Source organism: Gavia stellata, chromosome 7 (genome assembly GCF_030936135.1).
Source record: "Gavia stellata isolate bGavSte3 chromosome 7, bGavSte3.hap2, whole genome shotgun sequence".
NCBI classification, from domain to species: Eukaryota; Metazoa; Chordata; class Aves; order Gaviiformes; family Gaviidae; genus Gavia; species Gavia stellata.
Window position 1 is genome coordinate 41,375,018 of NC_082600.1, and position 19,847 is coordinate 41,394,864.

Consider the following 19,847-nt stretch of genomic DNA (forward strand, 5'->3'; position numbering starts at 1 on the left):
TTATATAATATATGGAAACAAAAATATGCACACGTACCCATATACAGCATACCTTTTCCCCACTTTTCTTTCAATTATTACTAGTCACTGAGATACAGTACTTCTAAATTAACAGTGAGTTCTCCATTAATACACTTCATAATCTTTTCCTGTTTGCTCATATAATGACATGTAACATTGGTTTCTGAAATAATTATTTCTGTAATAATTGTGTTGCTCTTTTCTTGCATAAGTATGAGGCAAGTCAGTCTTCATTTTAATGCAGGCCTTCTACATACAAGATATGCCTATTTGAAACTATGGGGACAACTTCAATCCTGAAGACTTACTTTCAGTGCATTACTCCAGTAAGATGCTGACTTTTCATTAGATCAGCTGATACAAGTTGGGAAAAAAAAAGAGTATGGAGGTATAAATCCCTTTATTAACATACCTCATTTTTTCCCTAGCCCATCTCAGTTCCAAGGTTTTTTCAACTAACATCAAATGCAAAGTTTTGTACGTTATGGTGACACAAATATAAATCGTTCACTTAGACCTCTATTAAATTGCTATGTGTAAAGCCACGATAGAAAGGCTTTGCCTGACTTTACATGACAGGCAGAGTACAAAGTCATCAGGACCATTAGCCTGGAAGAGTTTTTCCAGTCTTTTAAGTGGTCAGTTTAAGCTCTGCAGTAGCTTCCACCAACTCAGTGGCTATTTCACAGACCTGTTTGCCTTTCCAGCACGGTGAGTCACTACAACATAGGGCAAGTACACAGAGTAATCAAGCCAGGCAGCACCAGCGCCTGAGGCTCAGCCCGGGAAAGCCCTGGCTCTTCAGTTAATCATCCTCCTACAGCCTATTCTTTAAGTAAAGTTGCCTCTTCACCTGTATTCAAGCATAGCAAACATGTACATAGTAAATACAACTTCATATTGTATACAACAGCAACTTGACTGGAATTTTATAATAGAGCCTTATATCACATCAATGAACAAAATCTCATCTGCTAGAACACACATCTCTCAACGTTACCCTCTTTCTCAAAGAAAAACCCCTCACAAACTGTAAGCACCTTTTCCCAGCACTGCAGGAGCCGAGCCACCATCACCTCGCCCACACAGGCAGCCGGGCCCCAAGGCAGGAGAGCCCGGCCCACAGCCCCACCGGCCGCTCCCCACGAAACAGGAGGACAAGACTGGGCACCCGCTGCCGACGGCAGGCCGCTGGCAGGCCGGGGCCATTGCCCGCCGGCCGCTCCCCACCACGGCCCTTCGCGCCTCCCAAGGGCCAGGCTTGGCGCTCCGCCGCTTTAAGCGGCGCTCCTCACGCGTCCCTTGTTTAAGGCCTGCGCGCATGCGCATGGAGGGGCGGGGCCGGGGCCGCTCCTTTGCCCTGTAACGAAGGTGGCGGAGCGCGCAGGGCGGGGTTCAAGGTGAGCGGGAGCGCTTCGTGGCTGGCGCGCGCGGTGACGTCAGCAGGGGCGGCATGCGTGGGCGGCCCGGCCTCTGACCGGCCCCAAGCGGTCTCCCACGCGCGGGACGGGGCGGCGAGGGGCGGCGGCGGCGGCGCCTCGGGGGTCTCAGGGGACGGACCGGTGGGCGCTCGCCGTCCCCGCCGAGGTGAGTGTGCCCTGGTGCCAGGTGTAAAACCGGCAGGGCCTGCGGCCTCCTTTCGCATGGGGAGGGCTTGACAGCGCCCTCCGAGCCCTCCCTGAGGGGGCAGGGCCCTGCCCTTCTTCCCGGAGTCACTTCCTGAGGGATTAGCGCCTCGTCGTTGCGGGGTAGGCGAGGGCACAGGTGTGACCCTTGGAAGAGCTCTGGATCTGGCTTTACTGAGCCCCCGGATCAGTCGTGGCCCGGGCTGGTGGAGGAATCCCAGAGGAAAGGAGTCCTCCTCTGCAGCCAGATCAGGGCCGCTGTGCGGCTTGTAAAACTGAACATCCTTCATTGCTTCTGACCTCTCTCGGTTTCTCTCTCCTGCCTCATTGTATCTGCAGCTTCTGAAACCGATATTGAACCATCTGCAAGACAGACTCCAGTGGCTCTACCACCTTTGACAGCAGTGATTTCTAACTTGGTCTTTGGTCATACCTAGGAAAGTGGATAATCAGTACACTCTCTGGGATTTCTCTCATGTGGGAGCCTGCATACTGCATCACAGGCTTCTCAGAAAATTGTCAGGTGATGCTCCTGCCTTTCTGGGAGCAATCTACATTCTTGTGTTCATTCCTGACTTGAAATTCTGCTAAGAAGAAATAGGCCTTGTTACAAATCTGTAATATAAAAACTCATGTACAGCCTTGTTTGTTAGTATTTTTAAACAATTTTCAACAACTCCAATACAATGCAACTATTTATTAAAAAAAAAAAAATGCCCAAAAGGTGGTACCTGAGAACTTTTAACACCTAGATCTGAAAAAGTAAAGTTTATACAATCCTATTATGTGCAGATATGAGTGTGTATACTTACTGGAACTTTTGCTCTGTATGTCAGTTAAATTTGATAAAAAGCTCAAAGATACTAGGTTTCTTGGGATATATATATAAAAAAAAAAGATGGCTGGATCAAGATTCTACTACTATTGTCATTCTTCCTTTTTCACCTCTTTCTTTCTTGAGGGAAAGACTGCATCCTGCCCTCAATCCTTATAGTGTGTCAGAGAATCCACAGGGAGAAAACGCTATGGGAGGAACTTCGGTCACACCAGAGAATTCAATGATGAGACATGAAACATTAGGAAATCAGTCTCTTTTCTCAGATAGTAAGTGATAGGATGAGAGGAAGCAGCCTCAAGTTGTGCCAGGGGAGGTTTAGATTGGATATTAGGAAAAATGTCTTCCCTGAAAGGGTTATCAAGCATTGGAACAGGCTGCCCAGGGAAGCAGTCACCATCCCTGAAGGTATTTAAAACACGTGTAGATGTGGCATTTAGGGACATGGTTTAGTGGGACTTGGCAGTGTTAGGTTTATGGTTGGACTCGATCTTAAAGGTCTTTTCCAACCTAAATGATTCTATGTTTCTATGAAATCTGGATTTATTAGTTCAGTTCATGAAAGTAATTATCTTTTTATGGCACGTGTTTTTCTCCATTCATGACAGTCAGTATTGATTCTGGCTTCTACTTTTTGAAAACTTGAGTTTGCAATTAATTAACATTCTTCAAATCTAGAGCTCCTTAGTGGTGTGGTGCAGACTTTGGTACCTAATCCATTACATTCACTTTTCCATTTCCATTCTCCTCACCTTGACAGTTACCGTTACCATTTTTTTGCCTTTTGCCCAGGCATTCGCATCTCAGTTTCCTTGGTTCTGTCTCATTCATCATTCCCACTTTTTCCAGTTCTCTCTCCCCATTCTATTTCTCTCTTCCCTGCTTTACTGCCCTTCAAGTTGGTATTCTTGCCACATTTCTCTGTTCTCACTGATCCCTCGTGCCAGTCCTCCCTGTCTTTTTTTTCCTGCATGTTCCTCATTCAGAGTCATTCTTCCGTGAAATTTCTTTGTGTTTTCTCTGAGGATCCTTGTTCCAGCCATTTTGACACTGCAGTTTCAGAAGACTTCCAGTCTTACTTGTCCTCCATTTAGATTGACTGCCTTCATCCTCCATGCTGCCCAGGCCTGATAGAGGAGAGATAAACTACCTGCTCTTCCTTTTTTTACTAGACTGCACCTGGCATGGGCTCTAACAACTTGGAAGCAGGTGAATTGTTTTGGCAAAAGTATACACAACTGAAAACAGTGTCTTATGGGCAGTCTCAGAAACTGGAAGTTCTAGGAACCAAGCCCAGGACAAAACAAACTGGAGCATTTTAGTGCTAATGAATTTATTTAACATTTTTAAAAGGAGTTGTCATGTGTTTCTGTAAAAATGGGAAAAGAAAGGCAAGGGGAGAAGTGGACAAGAATAAAACTGGGCTAAAACATATCTGAGACTCCCCTGATGGTACTGCGGTTGTGCTGCTTAATGCTCCTGTTGTACTCATAGGGTGGGTCAGGTGATCTTGGCACAGAATGATGATGTTAAAACTTGCAATTAATTTTACTCCATCTGATTTAAAAAGTAAAACCAACTCAGATTATTTTGAAAAGCTAAAATGGTAATGCATGTTGCTTCCTGTTGGTCTTTTAAGAAAATAAAGAATCAAGTGTCCTTCACACTGGCATTACACGTATATTGAAAAGGATTATGTATATGATACAGATTAACTTTATTTTGCTTTTAAAAAATCAATTCTCTTTCTCCAAAAGCTTTCCTCAGTTTACAGTGCTAAAGGATGGTGTCTCTACTTACTTTCTGTACTCACTTTTGTAATGTTATAATGCAAGGGAAGTTCAATTGTTTCTTATTGTGTTACAATATTAGTGTGACGATTGCTTGTGTAATGGCATTACTGACTTCCACTGTAGAGTAGGTACAGTCATATTTGGAAGTAAATGTCCATCTCCAGGGTTGTATTTGACTGTGACAGCTGTCATGGAATGAGTGACAATTCAGTTGCCAGCCTTGCTTTCTGTCCACCCACTCACAGTGGAAGATCTTCAGACTGAATTAGTACACAAGCTTCTCAACCAAGAGCTGTGAAAGTGACCTGGGAAATCAGTAGCATTTTTGTTCCCTCAGCATGTCAGGCATTCAAAGAAGTAATCTAAACTTATATTGTGCACTTTTTCCACTCTCATCTTTCTATGCCACTCTGTCTTGCTTTTTCTTTCTTTTAATATGTTCATATCTTTGGCTTTTTTTTTTAAACTGTATTTTTTCTCTGTACTGTAATAGAAAGCAGTTATTTCAAGTATGTGTTAGGCACAATAAAAATGCTTTTCATCATCTCTTTTCTTGTTCAGTACAGGTATTTAGTGTCAAGATAACAAAAATTGAGTCAGCAGTTTTGGCAGTGGCCTTTCTGTAAGGCATGAGCTGAACAGCAATTCTGCTCTACTCTGAATGGCTTATAAACAGTGGATCAAACCCTTAACACCATGGATAGATTTGAACTGAGTATGAATAGTGTATAGAGGAATGATTTGCCCAGATTTCATGTGAGCTGTCAGATCACTGTTGGTTTATATTCACTGCACTCTTAACTCATTATTTCTGCACAGAGCAGTTTCATTAGTGGTTGTAAACTTAGGCCAAGTTCTGTATGTGCACAAATTGTTTACTAGAGTATGGTTGTCCTTTTAAATTGCACTGGGCACGTCTTGACAGTTTATAAAATACTCATTGAATTAGCACAAATTCTGAGATGCTAAGACAGTTGCTCCGGGGATAACAACTGTACCACTTTAATGTAATTTTGTTATGCAAATATTATCAGCCAAGCTACTGTAAAAGGATTCAGGTATTCAACAATTCAAAATTCAAACATTTACACTCAAGTGCACTTAGGAATGAGATGGAATATAAAGTTAAAATATGCAATTTGACATTTTCATGCATTATAAAGACAGAAGAGGCCATTATGAGTATAGACCTGCCCACTTCAAAGTTTTGAAGAGGAATTTGGAATTTTGTTCTGAAAAATATTTTATAAAACAAGTACAAAGTGATATGCCCAAGATCACACAGGAAGTCTATGGCAGAGTATGATGCTGAACCCAAGATCTGCCAAAACTTACCTTAGGCCATCCTTCCTGTTAGGGTTTTACATGAGTATATTTATCACAGAGATTGTATCAGCTGTGTGGGTATAAAAATGGATTTTTATTTTTCTCTTTAACTGTTAACTCCTGTGTTTTCAGTGCTCATTTTTTGTTTTTAAACAGTAACTAGTAACTTCATCCAAGCACGAGGGTTTTTTTTCGTTTTGTTGCAGACTGATGTTCTGCATTGTTCGGTCCAAAGAACTGTGCAGGTCACTTATTTTTCACTGATGTGATGCTGTAAAGACATATTTGAGATCCATTTCTTGTAGTTTTTCTTGTAGCACCCTTAGGTGTTGAAATACTGAAAAGAAACTAACCCTTGAATAATTTTTGCCTAATAAGTAGTTTTTCAAGTGCAAATGCAATCAAATGTTAAACCTTTATCTGGTTTATGAACAAGATATTTTTGGTTTGAGTCAGTTGTGGCTTGTAGAGGAGAGGGAAAGGCCAGGGATATGCCCATTTTCTCCCGGTAACTTTTTTTTTGTTACGTTTTTCAGCACTCCAAGCTGTAGTTCTTGATGGTCTCTGAGTGCTGTAATGTAAGCACTATAACAGTACAAACAGAAAGTCCTGTGTTTTGCAATGTTCGAAGAATAAAGATGTTGGTTAAGTGATGATGATGTACTCTTTCTACGCTCATCTGTTTAGCTTCCCTCCACTTTGCTGTTCTTGTCAGCAAAATAAAGATTATGACAAAGACATCAGCTGTCGTGTTTCTTTCCTTAATGTGCTTGGTTCTTGTGGAGGTTGGCACTCAGCTGAGAATAGTAATAAGAACATTTTTATTTTGTATTATCTCTGAAAGCATATGAGATCATGATTTTTTTCCTGTTAAATCAGGTTCATTCCCTGTTAGTCACTTTGGCATCTCATGGTTGCAAGAACACAAATTTACAGTCCTCTTTTTAACTGTTGAAATTCAAGGAGAAATTTTTCAGTAAAACAGATGAAACAGTGATATAATTCTTTCTCATCTCTGGGACAGACCATTTCTTAGGAGAAAATGCACTGCTAGTAGACTTCCTGTTTCCTGTGAAACATCTTGCAGAACAATCTCTTTTTATCATATACCTGCATACTGCTATTACTGGCATGCATGCATACCTTTTATTGAGTTGCACCTGACTTATGCATGTAAAGCTGCCTCAGTGTCTTTTAGGTGGGAACAGAGTGGTCTCAGTCAGCACAGGAAAGCAAACCAAACACATCTCCTGCAGCCTGGTAGAGGGTGGTCATGATCCTACAAGGAGCATGGTACATTATAATTTTCAGTCTTTCCGGGAGGTACTGCTGTGACATTGTATAAAATCATGGCTTTAACAAAGTAAACAGGGGAAGTCTTTATTCACACGTTTATTTTACATTTGAGGTTGTTTTATGTGATTCTTGGGCATGGATGCTGAAGTTGGTGAGGCCCATATTTCATCCCCAGTTTCCAAATTACTAAGTACTTTGCCCCATATTCTTTTTCAAGAAAATTTATGTTTCAGTCCTTCAAACAATGTTTTCCTTTGTAGGAATCCAGTGAGAAATTGCTGCAAAAGCAGGGATGATTATACAGAGAGTAGTGCTGAATTCACGCCCTGGTATGTATTTCTCTCCAATAAAGGAGCAACATGTTTGTTATGGTTGCCTAATGCTCCAAAATGGTGAGGGTAGAAACAGACACTAACACGCTAATTTAAGAGATTGATATTTATATGTCTTAATATTACATGCAGCAATAAATAAAATTTATTGTTAAGTGTATTTATTTAGTCTGTATATAGAGATTTCTAAACTCATGGGTGAGAAAAAAAGGGTTAATGCATAATATATGAGAAAACCCTAAGTGTAGGGACTCAAAGTGAACAAAGATTAGCACGCTTTTTAGTTCTGACATTTGTTCTTTTTGCACTTTAAGAGGTGACTAAAATATTTTGTTACTGTTCGGTTTTGTTTCCTTTTAGTAAATATTGAATCTTTTTTTCCTCCCATGTTTCAAAGTGTTTGTTTTTTAAATTTATACTTTTGAGGATCTGTTTACTTCCTTGCTTACACATTTGCCTTGTTATGGATGTCAGCACAATTTTTTGAATAGTGAGTTTATAAATTGTCTGTTGTAGAAGACCCACATGTGTGCATTAAGTTTTTTTGGGGGGTATTGTATGCTGCTCAATGCCAAAATAGTCCTAAGAGGTAAGAACTACTGTGTGACCTGCAAATAAGTCTCTTCTAATGCAAATCAAATGTTACAGCAGTAGCCTGCTGTAGCTGCCCAGTCACTCTGACTTAAAACATATATGGGTATCTGGCTGTCTTCTTTTGGTGCCAATGGTGCCAGTTGTCAGTCTGACTCTTCTGCTGCATTTGGTACCAAGCTGAGGATGAAGCCTTCAGCTCTGGGGCTCTTGGCATGTGTTCTATAGGCATTTCTGGGAAGCTTTAATTTAAGGATGTCTGTCTGTAGCTGCGAAGGGATGCTCTTGCAGCATATGCATGCGCGGTGGCAATGGTCTGTATTCCGCCAATTTCACTGAGTCAAAAGAGACTGAAAGGTGAGAGTTTAAAACTTACCTGGTTAAAATTTATGGTCATTTGTTACTGGCAAAGTAGTGCACAATGGTTTTGTTATGTGAGAGAAGTCTCAGTGCATGTCCTTGTTTTGAAAGTTAGGGGCTTTTCAGCACATAGGGTATATAGAACCATTTTTAAGAATGGGAACAGCCCTTTTTTTGTTTTAATTTGCCCTAATTGTTCATAAAAATTATGTGTAGCAAACAGCATGGAAACTGTTAGCCAGTGCAAGTGCTTGGTACTGGCTCAGGTGAGCGTAAGCTGACAGGTCAGCAGGTCTTCAGTTTGGATAGTGGCAGTGCACCCAATTAAACTGTAGTCTGTGATACAAAATCTGAAAGTTGGTTGATAGTTTTATACCTCAATAAAGATAAAGGCTAACTTATTTTAAAAAGGACTACCTTAAAAAAAGGCCTTCCCATATTGATTAAGGGAAGCTCGATATTGATTAATTTATTTGTTTGATTTTAAAATAATTCTAGGTAAGAATGGAGTGCCAGTGGCTGAAAACTTCCGACTGGAACAAAGTACAATAGCAGATACAATGCAAGCAGGACAAGTGCGTGTTAGAACCCTTTATCTTTCTGTGGACCCTTACATGGTAGGTGATGGACTGAGAGCTAAGCCAGAATTTGTTTTTGAAATATCTTCATCTCTGTACCTGTCGTGATGTTTAACACCAAAGTTGCCAATTATAGTACAAACATATCTCTAGTATAACTTAGTAATTCTCTTCATTCTGATGGAGTTATATTGGGAAGGAATTTGGCATTAATGTGCCTGTGATATATATAGGAATATGACTTTATAGGACCAGGAAGAGACTGTGAGCTCTGGTATACTGTTACAGAATTGTTTGTATCAGCTTTTTCTGAACTTTTCCTTTTTTATATACATTTTTAACAGGTTTTTTTTTTGCCATGGAAGGAAGTATTATTCAATTGAGGGGAATGTGGGTAGAGGAGGAAGAATATTTCATGATGAACCAAGAGAGGGATGTGATCAGGCCAGAAATTTCTACACAAAACATGTAAATGATTCAAGTTAAATGTTATTTAGTTATCAATTTTGTTTACAAATGAAAATCAGGTTTTCTCCTTAAGTGGGTGATGGCAGGGCAAAAATGTGTCAATACTTTGTAAATAGTGGAAGCAGGGAGAGAATTAGTGAATGAAGGGAGAGAATTAGTGAATGAAGCCATAACTGGTATATGCACCTAATTCTGCAAAACTGTAGAAATCGTGGTTGCGAGAGTTGTAGGTTGAAATAGAGGTGAAGTTAGGAGGAGAACCAGACAGACCCAGTCTGCTAGTATGTAAAAGTTTGCTATAAAGAGAATTCTGATCATTTGTTCCCTGCATAGATGGAGATAGTAGAAAAGAAACAGTCTTAATTTCAGGAAAGTAGGTTTAGCTTGGGAATTAAGGAAAAGTTTAAGAATCCTGAAGTACTAACTCAGGCTACAGGGGGAGATATAAAGGAAAGACTTCAGATTTCAAGATATTTCATTAAACAGATCTCTGTCAGGGATGGTCTAAATATATTTGACTGTTCTTCAGTGCATAGGCATGGACTAAATGACTTGTGGGTGGTTTTTTCAATCCTACATTTCTATGATTCATCCAGTTAAGGAATGGCATTTATAGGGTGCTCGTCAGATCTTTGGTTGCACAGCTGACTTTGAGGCAGTGTCTATAGAAGTTGTTGGTTTTGGTAACACTGCTGGAGGAGATCAGAATGGTCCTTTTGTACTGAGCAAACAAGATGGGAAAGAGGGATCCAAGAGAAGATGATGAATATTTGGGACTTATTGAGAGATTTCCAAGTAGCCCTTTGTGTTTGAAGTTTTAAACATATCTCATCTCCAACTTGAACTCATAAACAAACCATGTGTTCCACCAGAGCCTTTCATTAAAGCCTTGTCTTTCAGCGCTGCCGAATGAATGAGGATACTGGCTCAGATTACCTCCTGCCCTGGCAGCTGTCTGAAGTTGCTGATGGTGGGGGCATTGGGCTTGTAGAGGAGAGCAAGCACGATAAGCTTGCTAAAGGAGACTTTGTAACATCCTTCAACTGGCCCTGGCAGACAGTGGCCATTCTAGATGGAAGCTTGCTACAAAAGGTAATGTAAATGCAAAGCCCATATTGTTGCTATTTTCTTTTCCTAAACATTTTTTTTTTTAAATAGCGGCTAATGATACTACTTCTTAGTCAAAAACAAGCCAACGTTATTGAAGCAACCAGTTCTCAAAAGGCAGATCAACGCACAGGTGGCAAAATCTGTATCAATTTCTCTCTTTTCTTAACAAATGAAAATGTGAATGCTTTTTTTGGTCACAGATATGCCAGTATTATTTCAATTGTTGGATTTTTAATAAATTTCCCTGAAGCTGCTTCTGTTAATGAATTCTGTTAATTATCCTAATTCTAGTTAGAACTCCTGATCCATGAGAATGTAGTTATAAGACTTAAAAGTCTTTAGATATATTTAATACCATTTATTTCACTAACATGCCTTAGTTAAAGCTTGTACTTGACATTTTACATCCACAGAAGAAAGGGTATTCAACAGTAGGTTGGACACAGAGAGGTAACAGTGCATTAGGTATATCGTGTTCATCATCCTTATGTAACACGGAAAAATATTGTAGTTTAAGAATGTACAACTTCCAATAAGCTTCTTCCTTTAGGATCCTTTACCACAGATCTGCAATTGCAATATTTGATAAAATGGTGCTATTTTGTCCTTTATGCTAACATAAGGATAGTTCACCATTGCTGGAAACGTCTTATCTCCCAACTGCTTTTTGACACTTCCATATTTACAATTCTTCTTTGTTTAAAAACTTTTTCTAAAACTTTGTTTCATTTTGTATAAACTTGTTATTAAGGTAGACCTAGTTTATAGCTAGCTTGTCCCTACCAGTTATACCTTGCTTGGTAAATATCCTAAATTAGTCTTCCATCCTCAGACAATCAGATAGCAAACAGCAAAACCTCACCTTAAAAAGAAATTAACACCACATGTTTTTGTTTTGTAGCTTGTTCCACAACTTGTAAATGGACGCCTTTCCTACTTTCTCGGCGCAGCTGGCATCACAGGACTGACAGCCCTGTTAGGTATAAAGGAGAAAGGACACGTGACTGTGGGTGCAAATCAGACAATGGTAGTGAGCGGAGCAGCCGGTGCCTGTGGCTCTTTGGCTGGCCAGGTAGGTGGGCTTAAGATGTACAAGCATACTCTGTTACCAAGTTTATTTTCTGAAACATGCTGGTTAGTCAATGTACAGATAAAATTGTTGTAACCGTGAGCAGGTATAACTCCATGGGAAGGGCCAGTTTCACAGAGTCATCTCACACTCTCACTGAGAAAGGTTTTAGCGTGGAGCTTAAGTTTCATGAAACTGCGATAGGAGAAAATGGCTGAAGGTGATTACTTGTCACTAGGATAAATAAAGTAGATGGTACGAATACATGTATTTACTATATATTTATATAGTAGTCTGCCATTTGAACACAGTCTTTGAGTTAACTGGCAATTTTCTATCTTAGAGAGTAGTCAGAAAAAAAATGTAGTAAACCCTTCTTCGTGTTGTGTTCCCTGACATCCTTTGTGTTTTGAGATTTACAGCCCTTTTATCCTCCTCAGCTCTGCAGAACACATTGCAGTGTGTTTGTCTGTGCGTGTGTGTGTATGTGCATATCTACAAATATATGTATATACACACACAGACATATATATACACACAAACATAATAGATATTAAGCAAGCTTAAGACTTACTGATAAAGAGGAGCTATGAAGAAACAATGCATAAGCAAATCTATGAAGAATGTATTTAAATCAATTGTCCAATCTTTTTGGCCTTTTATTATCTATGTTATGGTACTTGGCAGATGGTGATTTTATACTGTATTTGGCTCTCCAGTACTGCCAGTCGTTGGTGACTCCACAGACTAAAACCTCCTGCAGTCAGTGAGTTTGGAAAGGTGGCAGATTTCGGTTGTATCTGCCCCTTCTCTATGTGCGAGGAGGGAATGACAAGAGGCAATTGTGTCACATGAGATGGGAGCATGTGCTGAACTTTGCTGCCAGGGGATGGGCAGTGGGATGGGAGATAACTGTAACACCCCCTCAGGCCCCCTTCCTCCCACTGGTACCTTTATGCAGATGAATGATCTAACTTTTCTTTATTGTTTGGCATTTTTTTCTTTGTTTTTAACTGTGCTCCTGCAGATTGGCCGTCTGGAGGGCTGCTCTAAAGTGGTGGGGATTGCTGGCACAGATGAAAAGTGCTCCATTTTGGTCCAAGAAATGGGGTTTGATGCTGCTATCAATTACAAGAAGGGGAATGTGGCAGAGCAGCTACGTGAACTCTGCCCAGGCGGTGTGGATGTTTACTTTGACAATGTTGGTGGAGACATCAGTGATACAGTTATAAGTCAGGTGATTATACCAGCTGTCAGGTTTATTCTAGTCATTCTCCAATGTCTGCGTGCCCAGCTTTGAATGAATTCATACTGGAGACCAGCCTGCATACAGCAGAGCAGGCTTTCCACTTCATTGATCTAATCCAGGTGCTGATCCTGGTCCTGAGGAGAAATCGGGTAGCTGAAATCAGTGTCTGTCATTTTGACTACCCTGGCAGTATAGTAATAGAAACACAATTTCTGGTTCTCATCTCTAGCTTCTTTGGCCGGGAGACTTGGTAATATTCTAAAAACCTTGTCTGTCAGTGTAGTAATCTTGTGGTTTGTCAGATTTGGTTTTCTGGCTTCACAGAAGACCAGCTCTGCTGTGCCTCTATAAAGACTCTTGACCAGCTCTCTTCATTGTTTATGTGAAACTACTCTGTCTCGTGGCAGGGGGGCTTTGGTGGCAATGCCATCTTTGGGAGTTCTAAATCACAGCTGTATCCAACAGCTGTATCCAACTTCTTTGTCCTATTACCCCTCTCTTCCTGACAAAAAGGGCACACAGTAGGGTAACAATTTCTTATATTCCTTGTATTTAATGCCTTTTTAAATTACACACAGGCTGTATAGCATTTATTTTTCCACTATTGCCCTGCATTTATCTATTTGAATGTTGTCATAGGTTGAATGGGACTGCCTGCAATTCTCCCACTCTTTTCTAGGAAATGTGGCTCTAAATAAGGATACCCATGTGAAAATTTTGCAATATAATCTATTGCATCTCTGGAAAATTTAGTTTCTGAGACTATGGAATGTAATTTTTCTCACTTTGTGCTGTCCCAAACAGATGAATCAGAACAGCCATATCATCCTGTGTGGACAGATTTCTCAGTATAACAAAGATGTGCCTTATCCTCCTCCGCTGCCTCCTGACATAGCAAAAATACAGAAAGAAAGGAATATCACAAGGTACATTTCTCCTCCAGAACTTATTACCGGGTTCCAGGTAGATTGCGCATGTGATGTTGTGACTCTGATGTTTGGAAGGTAGTCTGTAAGTCCACAATAGGCACGTGTAATCGCAACAGAACTTTGCCATACTAAAAAAGGAAACTATAATCATGTCAGTAAATCCTTTCTCTTACATTTGTCTGTATCAGCATAAAAAATGGGAAAGGATGTTTTTACGTGCTAACATAGTTGTCTGTTGTTATGCTTTGTTTGTGGTTGCTTGATTTAGTCCTGGAGTCTCTGACAGATTCTTCAGTACGAGGGAAGGTGTTGCCATGGTTCTGTTCTCAGACGTTTTGCAAAGTGCCTTCTCTCCCAGTGTAGTAGTTCAGGCAGAGAGAAAATCAAATATTTTTCAAGTAAGGATTCAGCTGATGCAGTGATTGTATTGAAATGACATTTTTAGTACTTGGGGTTTTATTAGATAATAGGACTGTACGTGTGACAGATGTATACAGGTAAAACATTGATTTTTGTTATGACTCTGGGAATTGCTGAATCTCCTATCCAGATTCAGGTGGAGCTAAGGCAGAGATTAGGAGCGAAGTCTTAGGAGATTTTTCATTCATTGCATTGCAGAAAGCTGGGGAGACTTTTGATTTCTATGCAAACGGATTGACCTCTTCTAATTATCTTTACTTGTCCCTGTTACTGTTGTCTGCACTTTTAAAAATGGATAAAAATGCTAAAATACACCATGCATGTGGAGAATTTAGTCAGTACATTGCTACAAGTAATTATAATTTTTGATGATAATTTCAGTTTGTCTTGATTGCTATAGACAGCTGTGAGAGGAGGATATGCGAAATTTTGGGGAGCCTCAAAGTTAATTTATACTCACCATCTAGTTGCAGGTCTATTAATTTTTCTCCCTGCCACAAAAAAAAGTAAAAAAGAATAGGAATTCACTCAAATTTTAGGGACATTTGCTTATTCTGGCGATACTACTTGGGTTTTATTACTCTTCTTTCTGATACTTGAATAGAATTACTTATTGAAGACCCATGTTACTGTCAAGTTCCCACTGCAGGGAGCTGTCTCAACAAGCTGGCAAAGCTCTGAGCTGTGTCTCACTGTAATTAGTACTCATAATCCTTCAGTTTCAATAATGCTGCTTCCTGAAAAGATTTGTAAAGATTTCAAAATATACTTACCAACCTTTCTCAAATCAAGGCTTATTCTTTCACAGGGAAAGATTCTTAGTGTTGAACTATATGGACAAACAAGAAGCCAGTATATTACAACTCTGTCAGTGGATCCAAGAAGGTAAACTGAAGGTAGGAACTTTTACATCTAATCTACGGCCTCTGATACTACCTCTTCAGAGCATGCTCTGACTACAAGAAGTACAATTTCTTTGTCCTTGGCTGTCTTACCATGCCTCAGAATTGAACAGATATTCTTACGAATGTTTAAGTATACTTGAAAGCTTATTAGGTAGCACTGTTCTAGTAGAAACCTGCTGAGGATGATATGACTGTAGTACAGCAGACTTTTCTAACTGCATGCTGCTGATGTCTGTATTTCTTTCAGTAGAGAGTGCAAGTGCTTTTTTACTTAAGGGATCAGACCTTCAAAAATACTTACTTTCAAATTCCTGATTAGTTAGTGTCCTGAATGCTTTTGGGCATCTTGTCTGAAATTTTGTTACAAGCTTCATAACAGCCATTTATTATTTTGTGATGAGTAGATGCTTTATCCATCCCTTCCCTGTGAGGTCTGTCTAAATTAGTTTTTGATTCTTCAGGTGATCAGTAAATTTTCCTGGGAAAATCCTGAGATGTGAAATTTTGGCAGGGGCAGGGATGTTCCAGTTCTGATTGAAGCATTAAATTGCCTACAGGTTTATCCTCTCTTGATGAAAGAATCTGGCCCAAACAGAGCATGGTCCATTGGAGCAAGAGAATCCTTTAGGTTTTGCTAGTTTCTGTGGCCGTTTCATGGCATGTTTCTAAGAAATGTTAATCTTGTTTGAAGGAAGCTAAAACGACTTGTTTGCATTGACAGGTCAGAGAGACCGTGGTAGAAGGCTTAGAAAATATTGGTGGTAAGATTTTTACACCATTTTGTAAGAATAATAATCTAATTAAATACAATGACAGTGGAGGTTAACTACTTCCTTTGTTTCATTTGCCAATTCAAATTTTTGTATTTTATTTAAAACGTGATTTTTATGTTATAATAAAAATTGTATTTTTTCACAAGGTATTAAAAAGTTCTGTGAGAAGATTATTTTATGTTAAAAAAACCTATTGAATATAAATTTTGAGATTTTTTGTTTTGTTTTGCTATTGGGGGGGGGATGAATTGTTAAACTGCTACCTTAGCAGCTGGTGATAGTCACCCTGATCTTACAGATTTAAGGTGCTGCCCATTTCTTAGAATTCGTGTGTGAGAAAATGGTATTTTGGAAACCTTGAACTTATGCTTGAAAAAACCCCCAATCTCTAACAGTGCTTCTTACTGGATTTGCTAACAAAAAATAAATTGAAAAGTACACACAAGAAAGGGGAAAGCATATTAGAGACTGTTAAACAAAGTAAAAAATAATTTCTTTTAAAGGAACAGAATAGCCTGTAGCCTCTTCAAAAAATCTGTAACAAAGAAAATACAAAAATGAAGGGGGCCTGTGACTCCAGTGAGACAAAGCTGGAGAGCCATGTGATTCAAGATGTGCTGTAAGAATGCTTCCCTTTCAAGTAAAAGGGAAGAGTATGATTTAGTCCATTTACTCTTTAGTCCCACAAGATTGGAAATCAGTAGAATTAAGCGATACCCAAATCTTACAGATCTAAATTTATTCTAGTCGTTGCTACTTACTGGTATACATAGGTATTTTGAAGGAATTCGATCAACTACAGCTGTCATATTTCATACTTTGTTTACTCAAAGATTTATTATTTTGCACCAACTTCTGGCATTTATTGCACTACATAGAGTATTTATTAACCTTTTACTTTCACAAAGGTTTGTGAAACCCGCAGCATCTGTGGGCTCTCCAGTCACGTCTTGTCTTTTTGTTTGGTATTTGTATGGCCTATCACAAAAGCAGCAAATGTAATCATTAACTTGTATAGGGCTAAACAGTTGCTTACAAATCAGGTTTTTTAATTATTACACAAAACTGCCCCTAGCAGTTTATTACAGACTAGCGTTTTTCTTTTTTCCTTCTTAATTTGGGGAGCTGTTTAATACATTTGCTTCTACCATTTTTTTTTTTCTTTTTTGAAAGTTACTTGGCACATTTTGCTTGGCACTAACTTATTTCATTATTTCTCTTGAAGCTGCTTTCCAGTCCATGATGAATGGAGGCAATATTGGAAAACAGATCGTCTCCGTTTCTAAGTAAAAGTTACTGCTTCGGGAAAAATAATTGGATTCTATCTCTAACCGTGAGCAAGTTTTTACTTATACTAATTTCCACTTTTTTAAATAAACCATGAAGTTGTTCTGTATGTACTGAAAGCAGAGATTCTGGGATGCTAAGGCAGAACATATGCTAATAAACTAAATAGAACTGGAAACAGGAATGCAGTAATTTTTACTAGAAATGAGTAATATGTTCTTTGACATGATTTTGGCAGTTGCCAGCTAGCATACTTGGAAATATTTCATGGGTATGGTTTGGAAGTTAGAACGTCCTATGAACCATTTCCAGTAAGCAATTTGTATGCAGCCACCTAGTTTTGGTCATTAAAGAATTTACTAGTGTAGATGTGCACCGTTCCCATCCTAGTTTGTTTCAGTGCCCAGGAACTTCTCTAGGAATTTTTAACTTACTAGTGGTGTAAGTTTACCCTGACAGTCAAATCAATCTGGCTAATCATTTTAGAATGTAACTGTTCTCATTTTTACAGATAATTGCAATGAAAAATTCTATTTCTGGAATTCAAGGTCTCTAATAATAAAGGTATTTCCATGTTGCACCTGGAACAAATTTCCACTGATCTGTCTTGTGCGTTTCTCTGTATTGTATCATTATGTCCCCTGTTTTCAGAGCACTTGAAATCTAATTTATTTACAATTCCATCTGCATGCAACCTGAGGCTTTCATCAGAGATAGATTCAGGTATAGGGTGAACCTCCTGCTTAACTGTTCATTTATTTACTCTTCTCAATCTTTGCATTCCAGACTTAAGTGGTTTTCTTTTTAGAATTCCTGTTCTAAAATCTACTGTATCTTACTTCTATGATAATCTCCCCTATTTCACTAGTTTTTCTGGTGTTTACACCTCTCCAGGGTGGCAGACAGAGGATCTCAAAACATGCTGCCTGATGACAGAAGGTAACTTTGCAGTCAGTTGACCTTCTGTTCCCTCAGTAACTTATCTTGGCTCAGAAGTTTTGGTCTAACAATGCTCTTTTACCATCTCAATGGGGAAACTTGAAAAAATGAGTCACCATTTCCAAGTTTGACTAGCATAACCCCAAGCCATATGAGACTAGTGAGATTAAGTATATGTCTTCAAAAGCAAGAAACAGAAAAGGGAACAGATAATTATCTTAAAGACATTAGAATTCCACTACTATGTACTTTAGAGACATTAATGCGTATTTATTTAGAGAACAGGATTGTTCATGACACATTCTGAGTTACAGGCAATTGGTTTTGGTTTTAATTTGTTTGCCTTTGGGAGAAGTGCTTCCGGCAGATCAGCTGAGCTGTCCAGACAATGGATTATCTAGATCTGGGTGAGTCACTACCTAGGCTCAAACTAAATGGAATCCAAGGACTAGGAAAGAAACACTATGCAAGAAATTTGGCATTATAAATAATTTTGCATTCTGTGGAAAGCAAGACAACGGGTATCAAAATTGCCTAATATGGTTGTGAGCAATATGAAAAACAGTCCTTTGATTTCCTAGTGCTGAAGCTAGCCCTGAAAGAAGGAAGCGTGCGGTGACGGATGCCATGAACTTTGAGGAAGAGAAAGACACCTGCAGTATAGCATTAGATGGTCTAAAATCTTCCAGTATGCATTTTTCCACTACAAAACTATTGACTGGCTCACTTTCAGCTAGATTGTCAATCCAACATCAGCATAACTAACTCAAGCAGCATTAACAACACTGGGATAGAAGCCAAAACTTTTATGCAGTAAAATCAGTATGATCATAGTTGGCAAATGAAGACAGAAAGCAACAGGTGAGTGAAATTCTATCAATTCCTGCATATTGACTGTTTATACATGGTAACTCACTTGTGAAAGCTAAGCAATGCAGGCTTGTAAGACTTGATAATTCATATGTGTATTAAAACGAGAGGCAGGAGGAAATAGACTGATCCTGAGCACTGCCTCTAGACTTGGATTCCTGTCATGTTAGCTGGATTTAATGGGGAGGGAGCTGATGGGAATACAACCTTTCCAAACAGTGGCTCTAATGAATATGCTGATGTGTCCTTTGTCCCCTTTCCTTTCTTCCCTCCCAAGTGCTCCACATGCCTATGCCTGATATGAATGTTCAGACTGAAACAGCATCACCATCACCCTATGCGTTTTTTACACAATTCTCGCAGTATTCTGCATTCAACTTCTGCCAGGCAACAGATTAGCCTTAATGCACTTTAACACACTTGATCTTTCTGAATAAATGTCCTCATCCTTACAGTTCATTCCTAAAGCAAATACCTAAATGCAAAAGAAAACAGCCCACTCCATATACATGACCAACCGTTAACACTAACAGTCCACACCCCTGCAGGGAAGCTGATCTTAACTTGAGGCTCCGTTGCTACTGCTCCTGAAAATTGTTATTGATGCAAAAGTATTTTTACAAATGAGAGTGTTAGTATTGCTGTTGCTGCTGAGTTGAAATAGTATCAGTTTTAATTAGGAACAGAAAGTCCTCCATTGAATTTGGGTTTTTTTTATGTGTCTAATTGTACATAAATGCATATGTCGCTTTTGGGGCATGGTGACACCATGGGGTTTTCCTATTTTCTTCCGCCCTTGAAGACTAACCTCTTCCTACACCCAACTTTCAATGTCCTGTAACTTCCATTTCCCTATACGCGGGGAATCTATCCTCCAATCCATCAATTTTGTTTCAGTTACAACAGCCTGTTTTGAGAAAAATGCCTTCTAATTCCAGCCTGCTTGGAAGGAAGTGTATCACAGGGTAGTACCCAAAGCAAGCTACTTAAATAAATACCTGTGTATTTCAAAAGAGACTTCAACTATGAACTGTGGTGAGTTTGTGTTGTATGAACCTAAGAAAGCAATCA

The 19,847-nt window shown here is 39.3% G+C and overlaps 1 protein-coding gene across 2 annotated transcripts; it reads left to right on the forward strand.

Moving 5' to 3' along the window:
- Positions 1-1,377: 1,377 nt before the first annotated feature.
- Positions 1,378-17,540, forward strand: PTGR2 (prostaglandin reductase 2). 2 transcript variants are annotated; one of them, XM_059819437.1, is made up of 10 exons: positions 1,378-1,421; positions 7,157-7,225; positions 8,678-8,796; positions 10,126-10,317; positions 11,237-11,407; positions 12,432-12,641; positions 13,458-13,579; positions 14,811-14,898; positions 15,629-15,668; positions 16,906-17,540. In XM_059819437.1, the coding sequence occupies exons 2-10, from the start codon at positions 7,189-7,191 to the stop codon at positions 16,968-16,970; spliced, it is 1,044 nt and encodes a 347-aa protein (XP_059675420.1). In that variant the 5' UTR covers positions 1,378-1,421; positions 7,157-7,188; the 3' UTR covers positions 16,971-17,540. The 2 variants fall into 2 exon arrangements, with proteins under 2 accessions (XP_059675420.1, XP_059675421.1); XM_059819438.1 differs by lacking the exon at positions 1,378-1,421 and adding an exon at positions 1,565-1,608.
- The last annotated feature ends 2,307 nt before the right edge of the window (positions 17,541-19,847 follow it).

Excerpts from the sequence above, each read along its gene's own strand:
- PTGR2 (XM_059819437.1), top strand. The coding sequence starts at position 7,189 with ATGATTATACAGAGAGTAGTGCTGAATTCACGCCCTG. Across the intron at positions 10,318-11,236 it reads ATGGAAGCTTGCTACAAAAG|CTTGTTCCACAACTTGTAAA; the intron begins GTAATGTAAATG and ends TTTGTTTTGTAG. Across the intron at positions 15,669-16,905 it reads AGGCTTAGAAAATATTGGTG|CTGCTTTCCAGTCCATGATG; the intron begins GTAAGATTTTTA and ends TTTCTCTTGAAG.